Consider the following 27595-nt stretch of genomic DNA (forward strand, 5'->3'; position numbering starts at 1 on the left):
AGACACACGGAGACCTGAGGGACAGAGTGAAGGGAGATGTAGAAGGGTGTGGTTATACATGCACCTCCCTTTCCTCTGATCTTTAGTAGTTCTGACACTCAAATCTCACCTCCAATACTCCAAACTTACAGCAGACTCCAAGCTCTACTGTACACCATCTGGATTCTCATACAGATTCCTCACCAGCCATCGGGATGTGGATTATACTGTTGGGTCTCGCCTCTGCATTACTGGCCTCCTCGAGATCAGAAGATACCATGGGTAAGAGGAACATTATACATCTGTCTCTGTATTTTGACTATGAATTTTACAGAGTATGAATGGATCAGCGCTGAGTGTGTGTCTAAGTACAAATGAACAGCTGCTCACTTGTTTATTACAGAGGAAAGGCAGCTGTACATTTCAGCATTTCAAAAACAAAGCAGTAAAGAGCCAGATGAGTTTAAACTGTTTGAAAAGCGAGTGAAAGAAAGACTATGGTTCCAGATTTTTCCGAATATTCAGCTTGTGTTGTAGCATCTCTGTGCTTTCATAAGCAGTTACTGTGGTAACATTTAGTTCTGAAGTCTGTCACATGTAGTTCTTGGAAACTTTGAAGGTTGACTTGCCAAATCTGAGCTGGGTGGATAAATCTGATAAATCTTGCTGCTGTGGTGAATTATATTATATAATCAATCTCTTTTTCACATCTTAAATCCCGTCTGAGGTTCTTTATGTCTGAACTATTCACGAAAGCAATACCAACGAATACCTAAATGGAGAACAAAATAAAACTCGCTCAGTCCCACTGTTACCACCCACTTACACACCTCTGTTTTACTTTGACTTTACTCCTTTCACATTGTGTGGGATTTTCAGGACTTTTGTGTAGAAACTCAGCATGGAAGATGTCAGAGTGAGATGTGCTTGTGTGTTTGTTTTGAGGGAATGGTGGGAAACTCTTTATTGGCTGGAGAGACATGCTACTGGGCAGCTGTAAATTTCAGCATTTCGAAAGAAAACCAGCGAGAGTTTGAACGGTATCCAAACTTGAACGGGAGTCAAAATCAAAAATATCATATTAAACAAAACATTTATTTAGTCTAGGGGTTCCAAATAAAGATGATAAATTAATAACAACATATAAAAAAATAATGAACAAAAATGAAATTAAAATAAAGGTAATGGTAAAGGTCTAGTTCTCCAGTAGAGCACAACTTTAGGATAATCTAACAAAGGAACCGGGCTCCTCCCCAAACCAGGACAGATCAAAACCACAGCAAAACAAATCTAAAACAACCAGACCCGTAACATGAGTGAAACAGGCAAAGAAAGAAAGAAAGAAAGAAAGAAAGAAAGAAAGAAAGAAAGCATGCAAGTGCTATGACAAGTCTCGGTTAGCCTAATGCAGTGCATGTAGCTATTTATATATATATATATATATATATATATATATATATATATATATAATAAATACAAATAAAACTTAGACATAGAGAAAGCTAGTGTTAGAGGCCCTTTTTTTAAAAAGAAAACAATGAAGAGAATGCAAGAGATCAAGGTCAAGAGGTCAAGTGATTTTTTTAATTTTTAAATAAATAAGAAAACAAATAGATAAAATAGAATTAGAATAGAGAGTGCTAGAGTTAGAGGGTCAAATAAAGATGGAAGAGATATGCCTTTATTTAAGTCAGGGTTGAGCTGTTCTCCCCCAGTGTTCAGGGGATTTTAAATAGGGCGTACTGTAAATTCCCTTCAGCCTCCTTGGAATATGGTGGATGAGAGTTACTGGCAAATGGCAGCCTGCCTTTCTCTTGTTTGCCTCCCTGTCTAGGAGGTTTGGGCTCTGGTTTCACAGGGATTTAATAGGTTTTTGTTTTAGAATTAGAACTAAACCTTGTCACACCTTGTCACTTGCTCCCTCTAGGTGAACAGAGAAAGGTAGGGCAGTATATGTTCCCTTCACTTTGATTACCCCTGCTCCCCAACTACTGGTGGGTCCTGAAGTAGGGATATCGCTCCATTTTGGATGGTTAGAGCAACTTTACTTATGGTACAGTATGAGCTGCTCTCCCTCAGATACTTTGCAGTTTTGAAGTAGGGCCTATGATCCCCTTGGAGGAGTGGCAACAATTAAGGGTGTAGTTTGGAGTGCTAATTACTGAGGTTTCTACCACTTTTCATGCTCCCTTTGGTAGTCTGCTCGAGTACTACATTAGGGTAGAGCAGGGTGAATGGAATTATGATGGGAAATGCACGAGAGTCCCTCTGTTTCATTTACCTCCTTCTTTAACTGTTGTTGGCTCTTGTAGTAGGGATGTATGCTCCGCTTTGATAATACACTCCCTTTGGTAAGCTATGTCAAGGTGAAACCTTTTCCTTTAGGGTTCTGCTCTTGGGGGCTTATATAGACTTACACCAGCCCTGAAATGAAGGAAGGTTGTAAAGGCCAGGACTTTCCTTGCTATAGAGTGTAGAAGCTTGGGTATCTTTCCTTTACTATTGGAACATACTGGCTTATAGGGAGTGGTTCTGCTAAACAGTCTATGACGCATATTGGGGGGTTGACGCATCTTGACTATTCTTTACCCACTATGGTATCTACAGTTTAGTGAGGAAGGCCCTCCCTCAGCGTGGTGAGTGGGCATTGCTTCCCCATAGTGTCATAGACGCCGCGTCAAAGTTCCGCTTTGAAAAGGAACCTCTAAGTTATGACTGCAACCATGGATCCCTAAAAAAAAGGGAACGAGAAGCGGCGTCCCATTGCCATGCATTGGGCTTGCCTGCACGTCTCCTTCAGACACATTTTGCAGATGTGTTTTGCAGACACTTAAAGGGGGCTTTTGGGGCTGTAACCTATACAGCTGTAACCAGGGGCACCAGAGCATATCAGGCGCGGTTAAAAATTGAATAGAAATAATTATTTCACAAATAGTAATTTCAATCAACACATTATACCAGAAATAATACTTTAAAGGGATAGTTCACCAAAAAAAAAAATTCTGTCCTTAATTACTCGCTCATCCTCATGTTGTTCCAAACTCCTAAGACCTTTTGTTAATCTTCGGAACACAAATTAAGATATTATTGATGGAATTCAAGAGCTTTATGACCCTCAATGTTGAATGTTCCTTTCGTCTTAGGACTTTGGTATTACCGTATTGACCCGAATATAAGACAATGATTTTTTTTCTTGGAAATACATCTGAAAAAACGCGGTCGTCTTATATTCAGGGTAGGGCTGGGCGATATGGCTGAAAACTGTATCACGATATTAGTGTTTCATATCGGTCGATATCGATAATTATTGATATTTTTCGATACCAGTTTTAATAACATTACATTATCTGAAAAAACTATTTTTTTTAGCTTGTTGATATTTATACAGACTCAAAGCCTCATCTCCTGAGCCACTGCACAAAGGAACAAAATATATCCAACACAATAAATAAATAAATAATTTTAATAAAGTTCAAATAGTTTTCAGTTTACACATCTGTTAGGCTACTTTAAATTAGTGCTTGTTCATTTTAAAACACATAGCTCAGACAGAATCATCATTTCTAGGTTGTTAAAGACTTCAAGAAATTTAAAATCTTCATCCACTTTCATAAGTGGGTGTTTTATTTTCTTTCACCATATGTTTTATTTTTATTAAATTCTGGTGTAGTATGTCTAATTATTTGAATGCATAAAAACAACTTAGTTTATTTTTCCTCAGAAATTCTGTGTTCTGTATCTGGTTTTCAAATGAAGACATAAAACATTAATTTAATTTATCTTTAAATTATTGAAAATCAAAGTTTATTTATTTTGGCAAACAAAGGGGGGTTACTATTAAAATTAAAACATGGAATAACTGTTGTGTGATCATTACTAAAAAAAAAAAAAAGTTTTAATAATTTTAATAGTAGCCTAGTAGTAGCAGTATGTACTGTCTGCTGAACAATATTAATACCGTTAATATTAAAACCGAACTTTTATTTTGACGGGTTGCCTGGAATACCTTTACAGTTCTGTGTGTATATGATATGAGTTCGTTTTACTCGAATCAAACGGTAAAATGCTCATGAAGTGACTTTCAGAGCAGGTCTGGAGATGTTGTTCATGTGTTTATGTCCTCATTTAGTGAGGCGGCAGACGCTGAAATGACCGCGCGCGTCACGCGAGCTTCAGTCTGTGTGTAGTAAACTATGGCGTTCCGATCGGCTCTTTAATATGACTTTGCTACATGCACTCGTCTCAATGAACGTGACGTCTGCGTCTGCCGAACGTCTCGTCTGCGTCTGCCGAACGTCTCGTCTGCGTCTGCCACATCACTCGTTCGTGTGCCGAACGTGACGTCTGCGTCTGCCGAACGTGACGTCTGCCATAGTCTGCTGCAAGGGCGGTTTCCAGCACATTCCACTCACTCATTCTTTATTATTTTTTCCCACTGATCTTCAGTTGTATTTAATTAAGTGATTTTACCTGTATAGCTTTTATTCCAAATAGTAATGAATTTACACAAATGTTCATGTTAAAATATTTGTTTGCCATTGTTTCTTGTCAACATATGCACAGATAGCCTACTTATCAAGAAATCATGTAGCCTAGGCTACTATTCACCACTAGGAGTCTCTTGACCAACACAAAAGAGTAGTTGTAAACATTTGGGCTGATTTAACTAACATAAATAATATTTGTAATAGCCTATGTAATGTTTAATTTTAGAGTTTAGAAATATTTCGTTTTCGAGTTTCGCCGAAGTTTGATTGGCAGGCGATCTGACAGTTAACAGAATTACACTTAAAAACAGTTAGGCCTACACCTCAAAAGAGAAAGGTGAGCACAGTTTATTAGTATTAAGCTATTATTATTATTTAGCCTAAATGTCTTTGCTTGTGCATAAAAACATTTAGATTTGTATCAGGTACAGAAATATTTTGGCATAATAGTCATAAAAGCCGGAAGAGAATTAACATAGACCCAGAGTTTCTCTTTCAAGTCTCCCATGGTTTTTAACATCACACTTAAACAACATATCCTGATTTTATTTACATATCCACATTTATTATCATTAGCCTATAAACCACCTATAAATCAGCTCTCTGTATGGTTCCAGAGATGGCTCTTCTCATTCAGCACTGCGGGAAAATAATTTGGCCTTAGAAATCCAGTAAAATCAACAAAAAAAAAATCCATATTAATTTGTGAATATTTTAAATGTTTAATAAAGGGGCAGAACGTCATAAACAAAAGTCAAATAATAGTTTACAAACTATTTAAAAAAAAGTTTACAGTCGTTTTTTTTTTTCACCACAGGTGACTTATATATAAAAAAAATAGTAGCCTATTTTTCAATTCTATTCTTCTATTTAAAGGATCTACAGAAAACGCGATCAAGTTGTCTGTTTTCTAGTCTACCAAAGTCCTGTAGCCTAGGCCTTTTAAAACTATATAAAAAAACACAATAACAACCCCAACAATAAGCTATAAAAATGCAATAGCCTATATCAAGTTTGTTTCTTCATATTTCTATCTTTGTGGGGGCATTTGGCCCTCAAAATGTGGGTTAAACAACACACACACAATATCCTATATATAAATCACAGACGCAGACATCACGTTATAAGACAGACGCAAGTGTCATGTTCATTGAGACGAGTGCATGTTGCAAAGTCATATTAAAGAACCGATCGCAACCGCTGGCACACTGCACTGAGCCATGTTGAGTAGAGTGTTAAATACGTGTTAGAGAAAAAAATAATTAATAACTTCACTGCCACACGTGAATGACGCGTGACGTCTGACTCGACACTTCACTGCCACGCGTGATTTACGTGACGTCTGCGTCTTAAAATGAATGGAATAAATAGCAGAAAGAAAAAAAAAAAATAAGACGTTGAGTGAGACGTTCATTGAGACGAGTGCATGTAGCAAAGTCATATTAAAGAGCCGATCGGAACGCCATAGTAAACAAACCGCGCGATTTAAAGAGCGGACTGCTCCGTGCGCTTTAGAAACGCTCTCGCGGAGGTCAAATGATCAATCTGCACGTCGCCGTTTCTAGTCAAACACACCTAGTTTCTGCAGGATTATTGGCTCACTGACGGTGATGAGATTAACCCCTTAGGTATCGAAATTTGGTACCGAACGACAAGACGTTTTTCGATACTCGGTGGTATCGGGGCAATTCGGTCGGTGCCTAAAAAGTATCGAACTCGATACCCAGCCCTACTGGCAAGCTGACTTTCTCTTTTATTTACAATTTCCTCGCTCGCTGCGGCACTCATTTTCTGCTTATGAAGAGGAATCCAGCAGACCAGCCAGGTCTGGCTGCAGACGTGCACTCTCAGCCGCGCGTGCGCACTTAGACACGAGACAACGATATGGCGCAACCAAACATGATACTGTTACATGATTGGCTGTTAGCGTGTCACTCCCTACGTTGCTAGGTTACCAGAGAGCGAGTGCCTTTGTTAATGCAACCAAACTAGCTTCGCAACCTTTGTTTTCTTCCGATGAAGAATAAAAAATATCGAACGTTTTATCAAACATATTTTTTATTGATATCGTTCACGTGTCTATCGCGATACATATCGTTATCGTTTTATCGCCCAGCCCTAATTCAGGGTCTAGACTTTGACATGTCAATAATGCACCCACAACAATAGGTGGCGCCAAATACGCATAAAACGAGTGTGTCATGAAATATGTAATGTAATGTGTGTTGTAAAGATCGCGAGTGGAAACAAAAGAAAAAGAAAAGCTTACAGTGACATTACAGAGTCGTGACTGTCATGTTAGCCTGATGGGAACAAACTTCCTCTGTAAGTGATTCCTCTGGGTACTGTCTTATGTGAAACAGTTGAAGACTACAATAAGATTTCACTACTCGTGTTAATAAGATTTTGGTAGGCTACTATGAGATGGATAGCCTACATGTTATATAATTCAGATGGGCTACCTGTTATTTTTATGGTATATCAAAAAGTGTATATTTTTAAATGTCATTGTTGGTACACAAATTAAAATTAAAATAGGAAAAATATGCAACATGAAAATAATTTAAGAAAAAATGTAGTCAAAAATGCCAAAGACTACAAGTCTTTCTGTTTGTTTGAGTTTCTGTTCTCTTGCTCTCTGTGTTCCTGGTTATTTGTTTGTTTTGTTACTTTCATTAAAACTCCTGCAGTTCAGTCTTCGCCTCTGCCTGCCTTCTCTCCCCATAGTACCATATATTTGCCTGTCAAGCTACTACCCTTAAGAGGCCAATAATATAAAGCCAATAAATATAGTAAACTTTGAAAATTAAGCAAAATTAAACAATGACTTTAGTTGTTTTGTATATAGAAACAGTCACTAATGAAGCGTCTATGTGATACAATATATATGCGTTCCCCCTCAGTTTCAGTTGTCATTTGTTAATTCATGTTTTAACATTTGTTAAGAAGTTCTGTGTTTGCACTCTGATGGTTGGAATCAGAATCAGAATGAGCTTTTTTGGCCAAAATATGTTTACACATACAAGGAATTTGTTGTAGTGATAGAAGCTCCACAGTGCAACAGAAAGACAGCAACAGGACAGGACACAGGTAATGAAAGAATAATTTACAATTGAAATATCCAAATAGGCAATGTACAAAGCAGCAAAAACACAATATATAATATAGACAACTATGTATGTACAGGTCAAGTATGTGCAAATTAGAAATGAGAAAATAATAATAAGTGAGTGTGGTGAATGGGTAATTTATTATAGTTGTGTGTTCCACGTTTATTGTGTGGAGTGTTCATGAGATATATTGACTGAGGGAAGAAACTGTTCCTGTGTCTGGTCGTTCTGGTGCTCAGAGCTCTGTTGCGTTGACCAGACGGTAACAGTTCAAAGAGGGAGTGTGCTGGATGTGAGGGGTCCAGAGTGATTTTACCAGCCCTTTTGCTCACTCTGGATAAGTACAGTTCTTGGAGACTGAGGAGGCTTGTACCAATGATTCGCTCAGCAGTCCGGACTACCCTCCGTAGTCTTCTGAGGTCAGATTTGGTAGCTGAGCTGAACCAGACAGTTACTGAGGTGCAGAGGATGGATTCAATGATGGCGGAGTAGAACTGTTTCAGCAGCTCCTGTGGCAGGTTGAACTTCCTCAGCTGACGAGGGAGAGTACAACCTCTGCTGGGCCTTCCTGACAATGGAGTCAATGTGAATATCCCACTTCAGGTCCTGAGAGATGGTGGTGCCCAGGAATCTGAATGACTCCACTGCAGTCAAAGTGCTGTTCATGATGGTGAGTGGGGGGAGAGCAGGGGGGTTTCTCCTGAAGTCCATGATCATCTCCATAGTTCTGAGCGTGTTCAGCTCCAGGTTGTTAAGATTGCACCAGACAGCCAGCTCCTTAACCTCCTGTCTGTAAGCAGACTCGTCAACGTCCTGGATGAGGCCGATCAGTGTGGTGTCATCTGCAAACTTCAGGAGCTTGACAGAGGGGTCTTTAGAGGTGCAGTCGTTGGTGTAGAGGGAGAAGAGCAGTGGGGAGCGTACGCAGCCCTGAGGAGCTCCAGTGCTGATGGTTCGAGTGCTGGATGTGAATTTACCAAGCTTTACTAACTGCTGTCTGTCTGTCAGGAAGCTGTTGATCCACTGGCAGACGGAGGTGGGGACGGAGAGCTGGGTTTGTTTATTCTGAAGGGTTTCCGTGATGATGGTGTTAAAAGCGGAGCTGAAGTCCACAAACAGGATCCTCACATAAGTCCCTGGTCTGTCCAGATGCTGCAGGATGAAGTGCAGTCCCATGTTGACTGCATCATCCACAGACCTGTTTGCTCTGTAGGCAAACTGCAGGGGGTCCAGTAAGGGACCAGTGATGTCCTTCAGATAAGCCAAAACCAGTCTTTCAAATGATTTCATGGCTACAGACGTTAGAGCCACAGGTCTGTAGTCATTAAGTCCAGTAATTTTGGGTTTTTTTGGGACGAGGATGATGGTGGAGCGTTTGAAGCATGAGGGGACTTCACACAATTCCAGAGATCTGTTGGAGATCTGTGTGAAGATGGGGGCCTGCTGGTCAGCACAGGACTTCAGGCAGGCTGATGTCACACCGCCTGGGCCTGGTGCCTTCCTTCTCTTGTTCTTTCTGAAGACCTGGTACACGTCGTCTTCACTGAATTGAATTGTAGGTGTGGGGGAGAGGAGGGTTGCTGGAGGTGTGAATGGTTGTGTGGAGAGGTGTTCAGGGCGGGTGTGGGGTGATTTTTCAAAACGACAATAAAACTTGTTCAAGTCATCTGCCAGGTGTTGATTCTCCAGAGTGCTGGGGGATGGTGTCTTGTAACTGGTGATATCCTTCATTCCTTTCCACACTGAAGCAGGATCACTGGAAGATAATTTGTTCCTGAGCTTGTCAGAATAATTCCTCTTTGCCACTCTGATCTCCTTTTCCAGTGTGTATTTGGTCTGTTTGTACAAGACTTTATCCCCCTTTCTGTGAGCATCTTCTTTGGCCTGACGGAGCTGTCTGAGTTTTGCAGTGAACCATGGTTTGTCATTGTTGTAGATTAGATGAGTCCTGTTAGGAATGCACATATCCTCACAGAAACTGATATATGATGTTACAGTCTCTGTGAGCTCGTCCAGATCGATGGCAGTGGCTTCAAAAACAGACCAATCAGTGAGAGCGAAACAGGCTTGTAGATCCCGCTCTGTTTCATTAGTCCATCTTTTAACACATCTTAATACAGGCTTTGCAGATTTAAGTTTCTGCCTGTAGGTTGGAATAAGATGAACCAAACAGTGATCAGAGAGTCCTAAAGCTGCTCGTGGAACAGAGTGATATGCGTCCTTTATTGTTGTGTAACAGTGATCCAATATATTACTGTCTCTGGTGGGACATGTGATGTGCTGTCTGTATTTTGGCAGTTCACGTGAGAGATTTGCTTTATTAAAGTCCCCGAGAATGATTAAAACAGAGTCCGGGTGTTGTTGCTCACTCTCTGTGATCAGATCAGCGAGTTTCTGTAAAGCTGTGCTCACGTGCGCTTGCGGTGGAATGTAGACACTCACGAGAATGAACGAGCAGAACTCCCGCGGCAAATAGAATGGCTTGCAGTTAATGAAGAGCGTTTCTAGAGCTGAACAGCACATCTTTCAGCAGCAAGTTTTATTTTAGTTCCCAGAATATTCTGATAAAAGGTAGAATAACATTCTCTAAATACTTTCTAAAATGTTTAGACTTTGGGGCAGCCAAATGGCCTAATGGATAGAGAGTTGGACTTGTAACCTGAAGGTCATGGGTTCGAGTCTCAGGTCCGGCAGGGATTGTAGGTGGGGGAGTGAATAACCAACACTCTCTTCACCTTAAATACCACAACTGAGGTGAGACCCTTGAGCAAGGCACCAAACCCCCAACTGCTCCCCAGGCGCCGCAGCATTGGCTGCCCACTGCTCCGGGTGTGTGTTCACTACTGAGTGTACACTTGGATGGGTTAAATGCAGAGCACTAATTCTGAGTATGGGTCACCATACTTGGCCACACACCACTTCCCTTTCCTAAAATGTTATTGATAACATTGTTAGAACATTATCGTCAAACATTCCATCACATTAGATGTGGAATTATATTGTTCAGAAGTCAAATTGACTTCTGGTTGAAAGTGAAAACACACCCTTTGTTTGATGTCAAGCTCCAGCGTCATTAAATAAATCCAAAAACAGCATTACCCGCTTCGGTAACACTTTATAATAACTGCACACTATGAATCATTAGTTAAACATTAGTAAGTAGTCAATCCATCCTTTATAAAGCATTGTTCCAACATTAAAAGGCATTAGTAAGCAGTTTATAAATACAGCTATAAATGTTTTGTTCTTGAGCATATCTATAATGTTTAATAATTGTATTTTCATGCTTTATTAATGATCAATTTATCATTTCTAAATTATTATGTTATTAACTAACCAGTTATTTAGGAGTTGTCAGTGATTCATAAGATTATATAGAAAGTGTAAGTAAATGATTAATAAACTATTTAAATGTACATTTATAAATCTTATTATTTAGACACATGATAATAGTTGCTCAGTGTGTTAATAAATGCTTTATTAACACATATTCCTGCTGTAATTCATGATTAAGTCAGGTAGTTATAAAACATTTAGTAGTTGCCAGTCATCTATTTTTGACTATTTATACATTCTAAAGCATTTACAAAGGAGATTTAAAGGCTCATTTATTTCCCAAACAGAAAAATTAAAAACAACACAGAGGGATACAGAACACAGAAATATTTTTTCAAGATGCAAAAACTGAAACTGTACAACTGTACACTTGATAAAAAAATTAAAAATAAACTTCTGCAATTTCAATGAAAAAAAAAATCAAGTGTACAGTACAGTTTCATTTTTTGCATCTTGAAATAAATATTTCTGAGTTCTGTATCCCTTTGTGTTGTGTGACAAATGTATGACAGAAATAAAGTCAAGCTGGTTTATAATAAATGAAGCTGGATATACTGTTTTTGGAGTTATTTAATGAAGTTGTATTTTCATCAAAGAAAGGTTGGGTTTTTACTTTCAACCAAAATTTGACATCTGAGTAACATTTGAGTCCACATTCAGTGTCCAATGGGAAGCTTCCCGCTTAAATCTTTATTAGAAAGTTAGGGGATAATGTTCTAAGAATGTTATCAATAAACATTTGTAGAAAGTTTTTAGAGAATTTTATTCTAACCTTTAGGAGAATATTCTGGGAACTAAAATAAAACTTGCTACTGAAAACATAACCAGAACATATAACAATAACATTCCTAGCTGGAATGCCTCCCCTACTCCATCCTCCAAACAGCGTAACATCTAAATTTGCCAGACAGATGTGTTATTAATTGCTCTTGATCTTTATGTGTTATCAGCTTCTTTCTGTCTTTATGATTAAAGCTCAAATCTGCACTAAACCTGTAGTCCCTATTACTGTTTCCTCTCTCACACTTCTTCTGCTATGTTTTTAGAAAATCTTGCTTCTAGAGTGGCACTGCACTGTAAAAAAGAAAAGAAAAGAAAAGTTGAGCCAACTTAAAATTTTAAGGCAACCAGCTTCAGCCGATTTTTTAGTTTTCTACAACAAAGTTTATACAACAAAAAGTTGAGAATCTCCTACAAAAATAAGTTGAGAAAACTCAAAAATCTGCTGAAGCTGGTTGTCTTAAAATTTTTTGGCTCAACTTTTTTTTTTTTTTTTACAGTGTGTATGAATAATATTGACTCATTACTGTCATCAATGCCCTGTTTCTCCTGTAGTACTGCGCTCACGGAGCTGCAGCTATGCTGGAGTGTTTCACGTGGAAGGAAAACAACGCTATAGTCTGAAGTTTGATGCGGCCGAGACGTTGTGTGAGAACTTAACTTCTTCGTTAGCCAGTCTGCAGCAGGTGGAAAAAGCCTACGATAAAGGACTACAGACATGCAGGTTCTGACATTCATCTGAACATAAACAAATGACAATTAGTCTAAACATACAGGATCATTATTACCGTGAACTCCACCTAAATATAAACATACATTTTGTCTGCAGGTATGGATGGATAAACAGCTCAGAGGTGGTGATACTCCGTCAGAGGCCAAATAAAATCTGTGCTGGCAACCAAACCGGCATCATCAGGAAAACTGAGGAAAAGAAAAAAAAATTTGACGCCTTCTGTTATGATGCTAAAGGTTTGATTTGTACAATATGCTGCAAGTTTTAGTCAACACACTATCAGTCATCTTTTTAACTAAACATTGCATTTTAATCAGATACGTCAGATAAGAACTGCATCGCTTTGATTGACCCTGACAGGTTCAACAAAACAGATGGCGACTCTGTCTCAGCATTTACAGGTATGACAGTTACCAAGGAATAACATTATGAATGTATGTATTTGGAAGGCATGTTTAAATTTAATGTACACTTTTATATTTAATATTTGTTTGTTTTTTTAGGACACATTATTTTTACACTGCTCGACAGCCAAAATGCTTCTGAAATAAATGTAGTCAAACTTTACAAATTCATCAACTTTACTAATAACTTTACTAATGATGCTTAAAATGGTTGATTAGCTCTTTTTGTAGATAAGCTACAGTGTCTTTTGCATTGGCACTGCAAATTTATTTTACACCCCCCCGCCCCCCTCACTGAACCGCGTAGCAGTGAGCGATGAGCACAACGAATGATTTCACATTGAAACAATGGAGAAATGCCATCAGTGCCTGCAGACTATTGCGGAACAGTGATGAATGCAATATGTGCAGAGCAAACACTGAATAGCACTAAACTATATACATAACAGGTTTTTGTCTTTTATTATACTGTCGCCTTTGGCTTGCGTAGTTGGGGACACTTCATTTCCAGCGATATCGTCGACCTGATTGCAAAGACACTATTTAAACTGAACTGAGCTGGACGATGACATCACTGAATTCAATAATGAAATGGCTTTAACTGAAAATGTGTTTAATCTTGTCATTTTACATTATTGACACACTATTTTCCTATTTTGATATTGTGCAGTTGCTTTGGCACAATCTGCATTGTTAAAAGCACTATATAAATAAAGGTGACTTGACTTTTATTATAAATATTATACATTTTATTAATATATAACCCTTTTTGCTGATTTTTAAAGCGTTAAGGCTGGAATACACTACATGACTTTTAAAATCTGAGCAGATTTTAAAACACTGGGCTTCATACATTTACTGACTTTGTAAATTGTTACAGAAGAAAAACTGGCCATCACACACTAAACGACTGAGGATCACACACTACTCATGCAGAAACGTGCGCCTTGTTGCTAGGAGAAAACAGTATATCGGCTCAAAATATCAAACATGTTTGATCTTTCTCTGACTGGATGGAATCAGAGTCCGTGTCCATCATACACTAGAGGATTTTCATTGAAATCTGTCAACTAAAATCTGCAGACTGGCTCTGACATTCAGCATCTAGCGTCAACTTCTCCAGACTGTAAATCAGCAGACAATCATGGCACAAACTGTGTAGTGTATTCCAGACTTTACATAAACAGGAGAGGTGACAGGTTCAGTAGATGTAAAGTCTAAAAACTGAAATATCTTGGAAACAGCAGCCAATCAATTGTTGTAACTGTCATACTTGAATTCAGTACATCAAAATACATAATAAATATCACATTTTATCTCTGAAGCAGATGAGTTCTGTAGACCAGTGTTATTTTTTAGTTAATGTGTACATGCATCAGTTTTACTTAATTGTCTTATTCTAAATTGTCAGGAAAAAACCTGTCAAACTTCCCATCCCTGCACAGACTGAATTATTATTATTATTTTTTTAATGCCACATAAATGCTGAGCTGTTTTGATTGGTTAGTTTTGCCAGTAATGCTGGTTGTCTAATAAATTTATGTAAATATCTATAAGACAGCAAGTTGAACTTCTGCATAACTGTCATTTGACAGAAATCACAACACTCCAAACAAATGCTGGAGGGGAAGAGTCTGAAAACTCAACGTCTCAAGACACATTTGTGTCTGAGTCCTCTACTCCAGTTCACTCTACGCAGACCAGACCCACACAGAGCCCTGTGGAACACAACCACACCGATCAAACAGACGATCTGACAAACCCTGATACACGTGATACGGAGTTCACAACTTCCTCAGGGCTGAGTGAGAGAGTGTCTACCAGTGAAACACCAGGTGACATTTTCTGTTTAAAGTCATCATGGGAATTTTAGCCATATCTATTTTATCATCAGTTCATTCTTTACTAATTATAATAAACTGTTCTGTATATTAATTGCATGTAATCGTTACTGGAAATGACTTCTGCACTCTTCTTTAATCTGCTCTGTTACAGTCCTCTTTGTTACTTCAGAACATGGCATCCCAAACAACAGGTCTATAGTTATGGCCAGTTTAATATAAATCCTTTATTAAAAGTCATGCCCAAATCAGTTGTATTTATTCTGAGACTGCAATTTGCTTTAACAAGCCTAGATTTACAACATGTCACCAGGGTGTGAATTATAAGGCAGTCTTCCCTGTTGAAAAAAAAAAAAAACAGCATATGCTCGTTAGGTACGTTTTGAAGCATGACTGCTGGTCATGTGCTGGTCCTAAGCTGGTCCTGAGCAAGACCTAGTTGCTTAGGACCAGCTCAAGCCAACATCTATGCTTCAAAACATACCTAACGAGCATATGCTGTTTTTTTTTCAACAGGCTTAGGTCAGGGATCTTCAACAACTCCAGTCCTGGAGGGCGAGTGTCGTGCAGACTTCACTACCAATCCCAGTTTAACCCATCTGTCTAATTCGCAAGCAGTTCTAAACACCTTGCTTCGGGTAGGTTTCCAGTCCTGCTCCTGCAGAGTTCAGCTCCAACCCCACTTAAACACACCTGAACCAAAGCAGTCAACTCATACTAGGCACGAAACGTCCAGGCAGGTATGTTGAGGCAAGTTGAAGCTCAGAGTTCTGCAGGACAGCGGCCCTCCAGGACCGAGGGTAAGTGTGAAACTCAGCAGGACACGGACCCTTCAGGACTGGAGTTAAAAAGCCTTGTTTTTTGGGGTCTCTGGCAAAATGAAGGGTTGTGGCATTTTCAAAGTACATGTACAGTTGTAATGCTGCTCATTAAGTACAGCTTTGTCTGAATTAAACTTGTAATTGAATTTCACCACCCCAAAACACAATCTGTTATCGACATGAGCATGTTTAGCAACTGCATGCAAAACCAAAGGCACTGACAGAAAACAGAACAATGGGTAGAGTCTCATAATTGTGGAAGTATAATTTTTAATCCAATGAATACATTTGCGGTACAAATATAAATGCAAAACAAAGAAGTACCCTTAGTGTTGTTGAACTGAATATATGAAATAAATCTGTTAAAATAGCCTTTGTTTAAAGCAGCATATTTTTAAGTTAAACCACAAGTTTATCAGACGCTTGTGCCTAACAGCTTTTAGGATGTCTAAAAATTGCAAATATCTATTTGATTAAATGCTGACAGCAGACATCCCAGCAGATGTCCTGACATACTGGGAGAACATGAAAAGGGAAAAGCATGAAAATATATATTTTGTTTATCAAGAACACACACCACAAAACCTCTGCCATTGTGATTCTTTTTGTAATTTGCCGTCTAACTTGCACAACTGCATTGTTTTTACTTTATTTCTTTGTTTGAAATAACTTGTAATTTGTTCTAATCCTCTTATAGACTGGCTGATCATTTTACTCACCATTTTGGCAGTTCTTCTCATTCTGCTTGTCTGTGTTATTGTAGCAAACAGAAAAAGGTATGTTGTAAGTACAAAAATACCACTGCCTGTCATAATACCCACACTTGTCAATTTGTACTTGTCTACTTGTGTTATGTACTGCTGGAAATTCTGGCCACTGTGTGATCTTGAATGTGTGTAAAAGAACATTGACACAGCTATCATAAAAGCTAATTTGCTAAGACAGTTGCAATTAAGTCTTGCCAACTGGTTTTAGAAACCATGATATCATAGCTGTCGTGTAGGTGAACATATGTCAAGTCAAGTTGAGCTTTATTGTCATTCCGCTACATGTGGGGACATATAGTGGAACGAAGTGTCGTGCCTCGCAGGACCACGGTGCTACATAAATACAGACATACAACAATGAAGTAAAAAAAAACACTATAAACCTATACACTACTAACCTACTGACAGATTTAACTATAAGTATACTATATATAAGTATTTACCCTATACAAACTAAAAGAATAAAGGATAAAATATACAAACTATACGAATGCTTCACATAAATATTTACCCTATACAAACTAAAAAAATAGAAGATAAAAAATACAAACTATACGAATGCTTCACAAATACTGTACATGTGCAAAGAGAGACATTTTGAGTCAGTAGCTGGTTGGGGAACAGTGCAGGATGATTTGTAGAGCATGAGCATGTAAACATACATATATTGCTGAGTCTTTTGTGGGATTGTGTTCACGCAGCAGTGTGTGTAAAGTGTCTAGTGCACATAGAGGAGAGTGTGTTACTACAGGTGGATTGTACAGGCCCACTCACCTGTGTGTAGCACACTTCGAATTGCACAAAAAAAGTTCCATACAGTTTTTTTCTTTGGTGTGGTAAGGTTGGGGGTGTTTGGGGTGGGGGGGGGGGGGGGGGGTGGTCCATGTTTCAGGAGGTAGGGGTTTGCATGGGGTTTCAGAGGGGGGCGGGGTGATTTGAGTTCAGGGCTCTCACAGCCTGGGGGAAAAAGCTGCTGAGCAGTCTGGCGGAGCGGGCTCTGATGCTCCGGTACCGTCTTCCTGATGGTAGGAGCTGGAAGAGACTGTGGGAAGAGACTACATTTCACTGCTGGTTATACTCTGTGTAATTGTGTATGTGACAAATAAAAATAGTGAATCTTGAATCTTGAATCTTGAGGGATGGGTGGAGTCCTTCACGATGCTGTTGGTTTTGCTGGAGCATCGTGTAAGGAAAATGTCCAGGATGGATGGGAGAGCGGCACCGATGAACTTTGCAGCTGTGTTCACTGTCCGCTGGAGGGTCTTGCGGTCAGCAGCACTGCAGTTCCCGTACCAGACAGTGATGCAGCTGGTCAGCACATTCTCAATGGTGCCTCTGTAGAATGTGGTGAGGATGGGTGGAGGGAGACTTGCTCTTTTCAGCCGGTGGAGAAAGGGTAGGCTCTGTTGAGCCTTTTTGGAGACTGACATGGTGTTGGTGGTCCAGGTGAGATCCTCTGTGATGTGCACCCCCAGGAATTTAGTGCTGCTGACTCTCTCCACAGTCGAGCTGTCGATGGTCAGTGGGGGGTGGTCAACGGAGTTTCTTCTGAAGTCCATCACAACCTCCTTTGTCTTCTCCACAATGAGGGACAGATTGTTAGTGCCACACCATTCAGCCAGCTTTGCCACTTCCTCTCTGTAGTGCGTTTCATCGTTGTTGCTGATGAGACCTACCACTGTTGTGTCATCAGCAAACTTGATGATGTGGTTGGAGCTGAACTTGGCAGTGCAGTCATGGGTCAGCAGTGTGAAGAGCAGCGGGCTGAGCACACAGCCTTGTGGGGCACCTGTGCTCAGTGTGGTAGTACTCGAGGTGTTGTGGCCGATACGGACTGACTGAGGTCTTCCGGTTAGAAAGTCCAGGATCCAATTACACAGGGAATTGTTAAGGCCCAGCAGGTTTAGTTTATTTATGAGCTGTTGTGGGATTATTGTGTTGAATACCGAGCTGAAGTCAATGAACAGCATTCTAACATAGGAGTCTTTATTTTCTAGGTGGGTAAGAGCCAGGTGGAGGGTGGAGGAAATTGCATCGTCCGTAGAGCGGTTTGGACGGTATGCAAACTGGAACGGGTCGAGTGTGTTGGGGAGGCTGGTTTTGATGTTGTGCATGACTAGCCTCTCAAAGCACTTCATCATGATTGGAGTCAGTGCTATGGGATGATAGTCATTTAGACAGGACACAGGTGATTTCTTTGGTACCGGTATGATTGTTGTGGATTTGAGACATGTGGGGACGACTGCCTGGCTCAGCGAGGTGTTGAAGATATCTGTAAGCACATCTGTCAGCTGTGCAGCACAGTCTCTCAGAACACGGCCAGGTATGTTGTCAGGACCCGCAGCCTTGTGTGGGTTAATCCTAGATAGTGAAGTGAAGTACATACTGCCAAGTATGGTGACCCATACTCGGAATTCGTGCTCTGCATTTAACCCATCCATAGTGCACACACACAGCAGTGAACACACACACACACCGTGAACACACACCCGGAGCAGTGGGCAGCCATTTTTATGCTGCGGCGCCCAGGGAGCAGTTGGGGGTTCGGTGCCTTGCTCAAGGGCACCTCAGTCGTGGTATTGAGGGTGGAGAGAGCGCTGGACATTCACTCCCCCCACCTACAATTCCTGCTGGCCAGAGACTCGAACCCGCAACCTTTGGATTACGAGTCCGACTCTCTAACCATTAGGCCACGACTTCCCCACATGACCCCCACAGGGTCTTCCTTACGTCGGCTGGAGACAGACAGAGCGCCCGGTCGTTGGGAGGTGTGGGCAGTTTTTGTGCAGGTGTGTCATTCTGCATTTCAAACCGTGAATAAAAGTGGTTGAGTGCATCGGGGAGGGATGTGTCCTCATCACAGGCCTGTGGCGGGGGCTTGTAGTCAGTGATGGTTTGAATGGCTTGCCACAGGCTCCGTGTGTCTCTGCTGTCTGTGAAGTGGTTGTTGATTTTTTGAGCATATGATCGTTTTGCATTTTTGATGCCACAGGACAGACTGGCTCTTGCTGTTTTGAGGGCTGCTTTATCTCCTGATCTGAATGCTTCATCTCTGGTCTTTAGCAGCCCACGAACCTCTGCTGTCATCCATGGCTTCTGGTTGGCACGTGTGGTGATGGTCTTGGTGACTGTCACATCATCAGTACACTTTTTGATGTAAGCAGTCACAGTTTCAGTGTACACATGCAGGTCTGTGTGGTTGTTGTAGGTGGCTGCCTCTTTAAACATGTTACAGTCTGTGTCCTGTGTCCTTATATAATGTTATATAACATTAACAATGGCCGTGAACTCCCGCGCCAGATAGAACGGTCGACACTTCACAAACATAAACTCCACCAGCGATGAACAGTGTTTTGATAATACCGCAGCATTGTTACACGAGTCTTTGTTGATATACACACACAAGCCACCTCTGCGGGTCTTAGCAGATAGTGATGAATCTCTATCCGCTTGGAAGCTGGTTAGCCCGTGCTGCTGAATGGCCGAGTCCGGGATGTTGCCGTTTAGCCATGTTTCGGTGAAAACAAACACACAACAATCCCTTGCCTCATGCTGTGTAGACCGACTGAATTGCATTAAGTCCAGTTTGTTTTCCAGAGAGCGAACGTTTGAGAGCATGAGTGTTGGAAGAGCCGGTCTTGTGGGGTTAGCTCTTAGCCTAGCTCGTATACCTCCGCGCTTACCGCGCTTCCGTCCTCTCTCACACCGCTTGCGAAGCTGCCTTGTGCGGGTAGCATCAGTAGGCGAGGCTGCGGTCTCGATGTCCAGCTCCAGCAGTAAACAAAGGCCTCGTAGCTTCTCAGTAGCCGCCGGCGAGAGTTGTTGTTTGTATGCGTTGCCGATATCCAAAAGACTTTGGCGATAATAGATGAGTTTTGGGGTGATTTCCTTATGAGTTAGCGGTAAACTGACACTATTTGGAGACGAACAGACGACATTAAAAGACATTAAAGCACCGTCTTTGGGACACGGAGTAGCCGCTGCGTCTGATCGCGCCGCCATCTTGGATCAATAAAAAAAGCATATGCTTTTTTTCTCAAGAAGGAAGGCTTGTGGTTTCCTAAATGCAGAGCTTCAAAGGTGCTAGGTGTCACAAATCCGGTCTATGAACTTCCGTTCACTCACCACCAGAGGTCACTCGCTCACCACATTGACTCTTGCTCTACACTAACTGTTGCACGTCACCCGGACTACAATTCCCATCATCCATTGCACTGACGACACACACACACACACAGCTGATTGCACTAATCACACAGCTGATTCCCATCACACGCCTTAGTAAACCATGGACTCCCTCAGTTAGATGGCCGAGTGTTGTATAGCGTATATCACTCTCCTAGCAATAGCGACTCTACGGAGCCCACTTAAATGTCATAGTCTTGCATTGTCTGTTTTCTAGTGTTTTGATTCTTGCCCGTGTTTCCTGAATTAACCCTTTGCCTTGCCGTTCAGACTCTGTTTACACCTCGCTTGGACTATTGCTCATGTACCTGGAATATCTCTCGGTCTTGCCCTGTTGGATATTGTTCGCCGATCGTAGACCCACGCTTGCCCTAGGATTACTCTTTGGCTTGCCTGTGTTGTACCTGTTTGCCATTGCATGAACTTTGTTTTGTGACCACGTCCCTGAAAAAAAAGCCTTGCAAATGGATCTGGTCACCTCTCGTCTCGTCAGCTCTGTAACACGAGGGTTAGGATGTGTTAGTGTTACTGTTTTTTAGATCTGGCATCATCTTGCTTATACATCCTCTCTATGCATGCACCCTTAAGTGTGGGCATTGAACAGGCCCTAAATGTCTTTAAATCAAGTGCACTTAAACATCTGTGCTCCATAGGAATAAACAGACAGTAGTGTCAACAGCTAGATTAACTAAATAAATAATACATAAAAATAGGTAAAACTTTCTAATATGATAACAATTAATTATGCATGCAAGTAACCATAAACCAAACCCTAATCCTAAACCTAACCGTATAGTTGGACGAGGAACACGAAGACGAGGATAAACTCAAATTAATTTAGATTTAATGACATCCGACAAGGCAGGACAAAAACACCGGGAGTAACGAGTAGACCAGACAAAAACTAACTGAACAGACAGGACTTAAATACACAACATAATAATAGATAATAAGACAAACACAGCTGGACAAGAATTAACTAATAATGACACTAAACAAGGACAGGAAACAAACCAAATAAGGACACAAGAGGAGGGAACACAAGACACACACACAGAGGACTGACAATAGTAAGCACATGTAGTTAATTAATATGACTCAGGGCTGGGGAGTAATGAAATACATGTAATGGCATTACGTATTTAAAATACAAAATATGAGTAACTGTATTTTGTTATAATTACATTTTAAGTAGGTGGTAATCAAATTATAGTTACATCCGAAAAGTATTTTAGATTACCAAAGTGATTACGTTGAATTTTAATGTAATTTCTTAATTTAATATTTAAGTAAACAGTTTGGGTATTTTAACCAATAAGGCAACTGATTCTCTGTTGAAAAAAAAAACAAAAACAAAAAAACTGCGTGCAGCCACCTGTTCATTTAGTAACTCATAGTGAGAGTACGCTCATCATCATGACACAAAAATGGACAACAAAACAGAAAGCCGTTAGTGTAATGCATTTCTCTCGTGGAAATAAAAAAAATAGTTTATAAATCTGACATCAGTGCAATGCCTACCTGCAACAAAATTTCTATCAGCATCGAAGGATACAATATCTAATCTGAAAAAAAGCATCTTGAGGGAAGTTGTTCTTGATCTTTGAAAAATTTTATCCAGTAACTAATTTTTCTATTTTCTCATATTTTGAGTGTTGAATGGTTATCATTACAAATAATATTTCTAAGAACTTGAATGAAACCAAATTTTCCTAGAATTCACACTTTGCATTCAGTTAACAGATCCATACGATGCATGAAATAACAGTTTATAAAGTCAAACGATAGCTTTGTGTGCTTTTCGTATGAATAAAGACTTCAAGTCCATCTGTAATTTTCAAGAACAGATAATCTTTGGCACGGTAATGCGAGTTCATGATTCGATTCGTAAACAGATGATTCTTTTGAGTCAATCTTTTAAATGAATCATTTCTTTTGTTTAACGAAACCAGTGTGAATGGTTCACATTAAACTGGATAGATCTGGGGTATGTTTCCCAAAAGCATCATTAGCGAACTGTGGTTGTTAAATTACATTGAACTACAACGACATTACTTGCGACGTGGTTGCTTTGGGAAACGAGCCCTGTCAATTTTGACTCAGCGATTCTTTTGTGCATAGAGAGGATTATGAAGTAATCACTTAACGTTTGTTCCATTCATTAAACAAATCTATAGTATAACTTAGAGAACTGTGCCAGTTGTTTTGGCTACTTTTATGATATGTTTGGTGTGTTTGGATTCGTTTTGAAGCTTGGAATGCAGCATGAAACAACACGGAATCTCATGCGTTGTATTCAAATGGAATTTATATTGATTGGTAGATTTAAATGACATTTTTTTTGTTGTTCATAGAAATGCGGTGGAAATGACTGGTAGATGTCACTTATATTTAGAGTTGGAAAACATAAAAATAAGACATCAAGTATATGTTCCGTTGTGTTACATAGCTTAAGTATTTCAAAGTATTCTAAAGCATTTAGATTACGTTACTAAACATGAGTAATCTAACGAAATACATTACTGATTACTTTTTAAAGTATGTATTTTGTAATCTGTAGTGAAATACATTTTAAAAATAACCTTCCCAGCCCTGTGACTCAGTACTTAAATGTATAATTATACTGTAACAAGGACACCTTAAAATTAAGTGTAACCTAACAATAAGGTTTGGTTTAAACTTTCTAACTTTAAAACTATTGGATTTATAAAATAGCTTCCAGTAATTTATTGTTTAAGTTAACAGCATTTTTGGGTTTTAGTGAATGTGCACGTTTTATTTTTCCACAGATGGTGTGGCAAGAAACAGACTCTGATTATTACAAAAGAGAGCAGCAGTGAAGAAAATGGTGCAGCAGCTTCATTCGCTAAGGAGCAGGAGATGGTGAAACTCGTGAACACTGAACAGATCTCAGGGAACAACAACTCAGAGCTTATCGACATCAGCCCAGATAAGTGAACGGAGAAAACCCAGAAGAATGAGAACACCAGCAGTTTTACGCTAATGCCTTACAATGCATTAATGCATTCATATGCCTTCATTCATGTTGAACTAATGCACAGATAGTCTTAAAATAATGTATGATTTATAAAGAACTAGGCCACTCATTAACAATTACATCAGCATCTAATAAAATGTTTGATTAATAGATTAAGGCCCGGTTTCACAGACAGGCCTTAGACTAAACCAGGATTAAGCCATAGTTCAATTAGGACATTAATAAAGTCATTTTTATTAACATGCCTTAGAAAAAAACATTACTGGTGTGCATCCCGAGACAAAGAAAAGGCACTGATATGTTTTAAGATCAGTCAGTGCAAGTTTCTTTCAGTTGAAACAGCTGAAAGAACAACAACCAGGGATACACATATATGAATTGATAAGAATTAAATGTGTCATCATGCATTAATTCTCTATCAACGTCTAGCTTTAACTAATAGTGTAAATAAATGTGTCCACCACTTCCTGCTGTCCGGTTTAAAAAATCATTAACTAAGAATTTGCAAAGATAACATTGTTATGACTTGTAGAGGCACCTGACTATTAACACATTATATTAAGTAATATGCTCCCATGATTATGATTTTGATCCATTTACCTACCCTTCAAACACATTTTTTGCCATTTCATTCACAGCACAATTGCGGATCTCAGTGTGTGTGTGTGTGTGTGTTTTCCTGTGTAACTTTGTATTGTAAATATTTTTATTTACAGGGGAAGTCGTGGCCTAATGGTTAGAGAGTCGGACTCGTAATCGAAAGGTTGCGGGTTCGAGTCCCCGGCCGGCAGGAATTGTAGGTGGGGGGAGTGAATGTCCAGCGCTCTCTCCACCCTCAATACCACGACTGAGGTGCCCTTGAGCAAGACACCGAACCCCCAACTGCTCCCCGGGCGCTGCAGCATAAATGCTGCCCACTGCTCCGGGTGTGTGTGCGTGTGCGTGTGCGTGTGCGTGTGCGTGTGCGTGTGCGTGTGCGTGTGCGTGTGCGTGTGCGTGTGCGTGTGCGTGTGCGTGTGCGTGTGCGTGTGCGTGTGTGTGTGTGCATTTGTTCACTACTCACTGTGTGTGTGCACTTGGATGGGTTAAACGCAGAGCACCAATTTCGAGTATGGGTCACCATACTTGACAATACGTCACGACTTTACTTAATTAGATGAGACATGTAATTAGAAAATAAATTAAAAAAATCAAAATGCTTGAAAAAAAAAAGTTTAATAAGTTCAAACATTATTAAACACAAGTGAACAGTAGGTAATTAAGAACAAATAAATTACAAGCAATAGCACAAATAAACACAATAGAGAAAATAAATTACAAGCAATAGCACAAATAAACACAATAGAGAAAATACTAACAAAATAAGAAATTGAATAAAATAATCAAATGTAAAATAAAACTGCATATTCTTAACTGAATAAATTAAATATAGATTAAGTCTTGTGAAAGCTACAAAAGTTAAGGGCAATGAGTAATTTTGTCTTATTGTTTGATTAACGTTAACGACAGACAGCAGTAAGTGTATTAGGATGTCTGTCCCGTCACCCAATCACAACGCTCACCATCACCAGCACCTGTCATCAATCATCTCATCATCACACAGATAAAACACACATCTCAGAGACCCGCTCTGTCTGGTCTCGTTTGAGAAAGAGCTCCTTACCTGTTCCATCACATGTAACACGGTAACAAACTATACTATCATCCAAACGTTCATTCCAACTTGCTGCGTTTCTGTTTACGTCCCTGTTTTTCATATTCCACACTGCAATAAACCTGTGTTATTTCCACTGTCCATATGCCGTCAAGTCTGGTAATTTCGTAACACTGTCGCTTTAAGACCTAGTGCACAGATTCAATATAATGAAAACATCTGATTTCTCTCACCCTTTATGTTCACATGCTCAATAAGCAAAATCATAACAATATTATCTTTGCCAATTATGACAATGATTCATTAATTCAGACAGCTGGAAGCTGAAATACATGGCTTTGAAACATTTTGGTCATTCATTTACACTGTTAGTAGCCTACTAGATGCTGATAGGGAATTAATCCATGATGACACATTTAGTTAACAACAAATCATATATGAATTAATTTATTAATCAGATAAACTCTTTATTTCGTTGCTGATTGGGTAATAGTTGATGAACGGCTTAGTTAGTTGTGCATTAGTTAATCGTGAATTAATGCATGTAAGCGCACAGACTGTAAAGTGTTGCCAGTTTTACATTATAAAACATGACCAGAGAGAGTGATCTAATTACAAAAACTGAAGAAATTAGAACCGTAGAGATGGAGATGGACATAGATCTGAAACAAAATGAAAGGAGGTAATGGTTGTAAAGGTCTATTTTGAATTCTTAATAGCAATCTACTGTGTGTGTGTGTGTGTGTGTGGCATAAAGAGAGCAAACACACATCTATGTTGTACTGTACGCTGTTTAATCTCTTTCTATGTTTGATTATTTCTTAATATTAATGTTATATTAAAATATTAAATGACTAGCTTTTAATTTTATACTAGTGTAAAAGCAGTGCCTTTGCTTGGTATAACACCAGTTAAATCAGTGCTGGTCAGATAAGTCAACTGATCACTGAACAAGAAGCAAATTAGATTATTCAATAAAGTTGTTTCTATTACTTGGTCTCCTGCTGTCTGCTCCTCCTTTCATTTATCTTCTATTCTGCAAGAGTAAAGTTAAGATGATAATGTTCTCACTGCTTTGAATGCCAGATCAGAACTGAACATTTGTTCTCGGGTAAAAGTAGTTGCATTGCTGAAATGATACTCAATTACAAGTAAAAGTACTGGCGTTAAAAAGTACTTAGGTAAAAGTACAAATTACTCTTCACAAAAAAATCAGAGTACTAGTTACATTTCAGCTGTTGATATTCAATGAATTATATTTATATATGTATATATTCAATGAAGTAAGATCCAGACAACAAAACGCATTTAAAGAATACTGAAAATAATTTGTAAACTTTGTAAACACTATGAACCTGAAAACAAACCTTACTTGGACATACTAACACATCTCGAACAGTTCACCCTCTGAACCTTTTGTTCAGTTTCAGCAGAAGTTGGTTTTCAAAGTTCACAGAGTCTATCCGGCTTCGTTTGCTTGTGAATAATAGACCAGGGGCCTCATTTATAAAATGTGCAGAAACCATCCTAAATTTGATCTTACGATCATCTCTCGAATATGCATACGTGTGATTCATAGAATGAACGTACGAACAGAAAACGCACATACACGTTTTTTTATTTTAACTGTAATTGGAACACAATTACTTTATATATCTAGAAACAGTGGGACTGACTGCTGTTTTTAATTCTGTACATTTGGACATCGTGAATGATGTTGCTACACTTAGACTTAAAAGGTCTAAACCTCAGTTTCAGCCATGGTTTAACGATGAAATAAATGCTCTTAGATGGGCTTGTATGAAAGCTGAACACAAATGGAGGAAAGATAGATTACAGATTTCTTATGAATGCTAAAAGATACACTTAACCCCTACCAGCATGCAGTCAAAGTGGCAAGAACAAAATATGTTTCAGATTTAATTAATAGAACTGCTCACTGTCCGAAAGCTTTGTTTGGTACAATTAACTCTGTGCTAAACCCAGCTATCCTTCAGATTCCACTTCCCTTACTTGTGAGGGTTTCTTGAACTTCTTTTTAAGCTCTTGTACATTTGACAGTTTTGATCATGTCTCCCTACCGGTTCGAACGGACTTAGAAACGCACATGAAATCATCTTCCACTCCATTCCAGTCATTTCCCTATCCAAGGGTTGTGTTTAAGGCTGTAGTCAAGTCCACCTTTGTCGAGTCCAAGACCAGGACTATCGAGTCCGAGTCAAGACCGATTCCAAAGAGGTTCGAGTCCAAGTCAAGTCCAAGAGGTGCGAGTCCAAGTCAAGTCCAAGTCCAAATTATAGAGTCAAAACAGAGAAAGAAAAAGAAATATCTTCAAAACCACATACTTAACTATTGATCATTTATGTGATCATTTTGCATTATTATTTGTAATGATCTAAAAGCATGTGCAGCAACACTGTAGGATCAAATTAGGCTATTTAATTTAATTTAGGTTTAGCAATTTCACTAAAGTCACATTAGCTGAAGTGCAACTTCACAT

The 27595-nt window shown here is 39.3% G+C and overlaps 1 protein-coding gene across 1 annotated transcript; it reads left to right on the top strand.

Annotated features, from left to right (window-relative positions):
• Positions 1-26093, top strand: cd44b (CD44 molecule (IN blood group) b). Its single transcript, XM_079411532.1, has 7 exons — positions 1-261; positions 12248-12416; positions 12522-12661; positions 12743-12826; positions 14425-14664; positions 16189-16267; positions 23233-26093. The coding sequence occupies exons 1-7, from the start codon at positions 195-197 to the stop codon at positions 23399-23401; spliced, it is 948 nt and encodes a 315-aa protein (XP_079267658.1). The 5' UTR covers positions 1-194; the 3' UTR covers positions 23402-26093.
• Positions 26094-27595: the final 1502 nt, after the last annotated feature.

Source organism: Barbus barbus (assembly GCF_936440315.1).
Source record: "Barbus barbus genome assembly, chromosome: 48".
NCBI classification, from domain to species: domain Eukaryota; kingdom Metazoa; phylum Chordata; class Actinopteri; order Cypriniformes; family Cyprinidae; genus Barbus; species Barbus barbus.

What these genes read in the sequence shown, in the direction of transcription:
- cd44b (XM_079411532.1), top strand. Translation starts at nt 195, where the DNA reads ATGTGGATTATACTGTTGGGTCTCGCCTCTGCATTACTGGCCTCCTCG. An exon ending in GAGATCAGAAGATACCATGG is followed by an intron (nt 262 to 12,247) that starts GTAAGAGGAACA and finishes TTTCTCCTGTAG; the next exon opens with TACTGCGCTCACGGAGCTGC. An exon ending in GTCTACCAGTGAAACACCAG is followed by an intron (nt 14,665 to 16,188) that starts GTGACATTTTCT and finishes ATCCTCTTATAG; the next exon opens with ACTGGCTGATCATTTTACTC.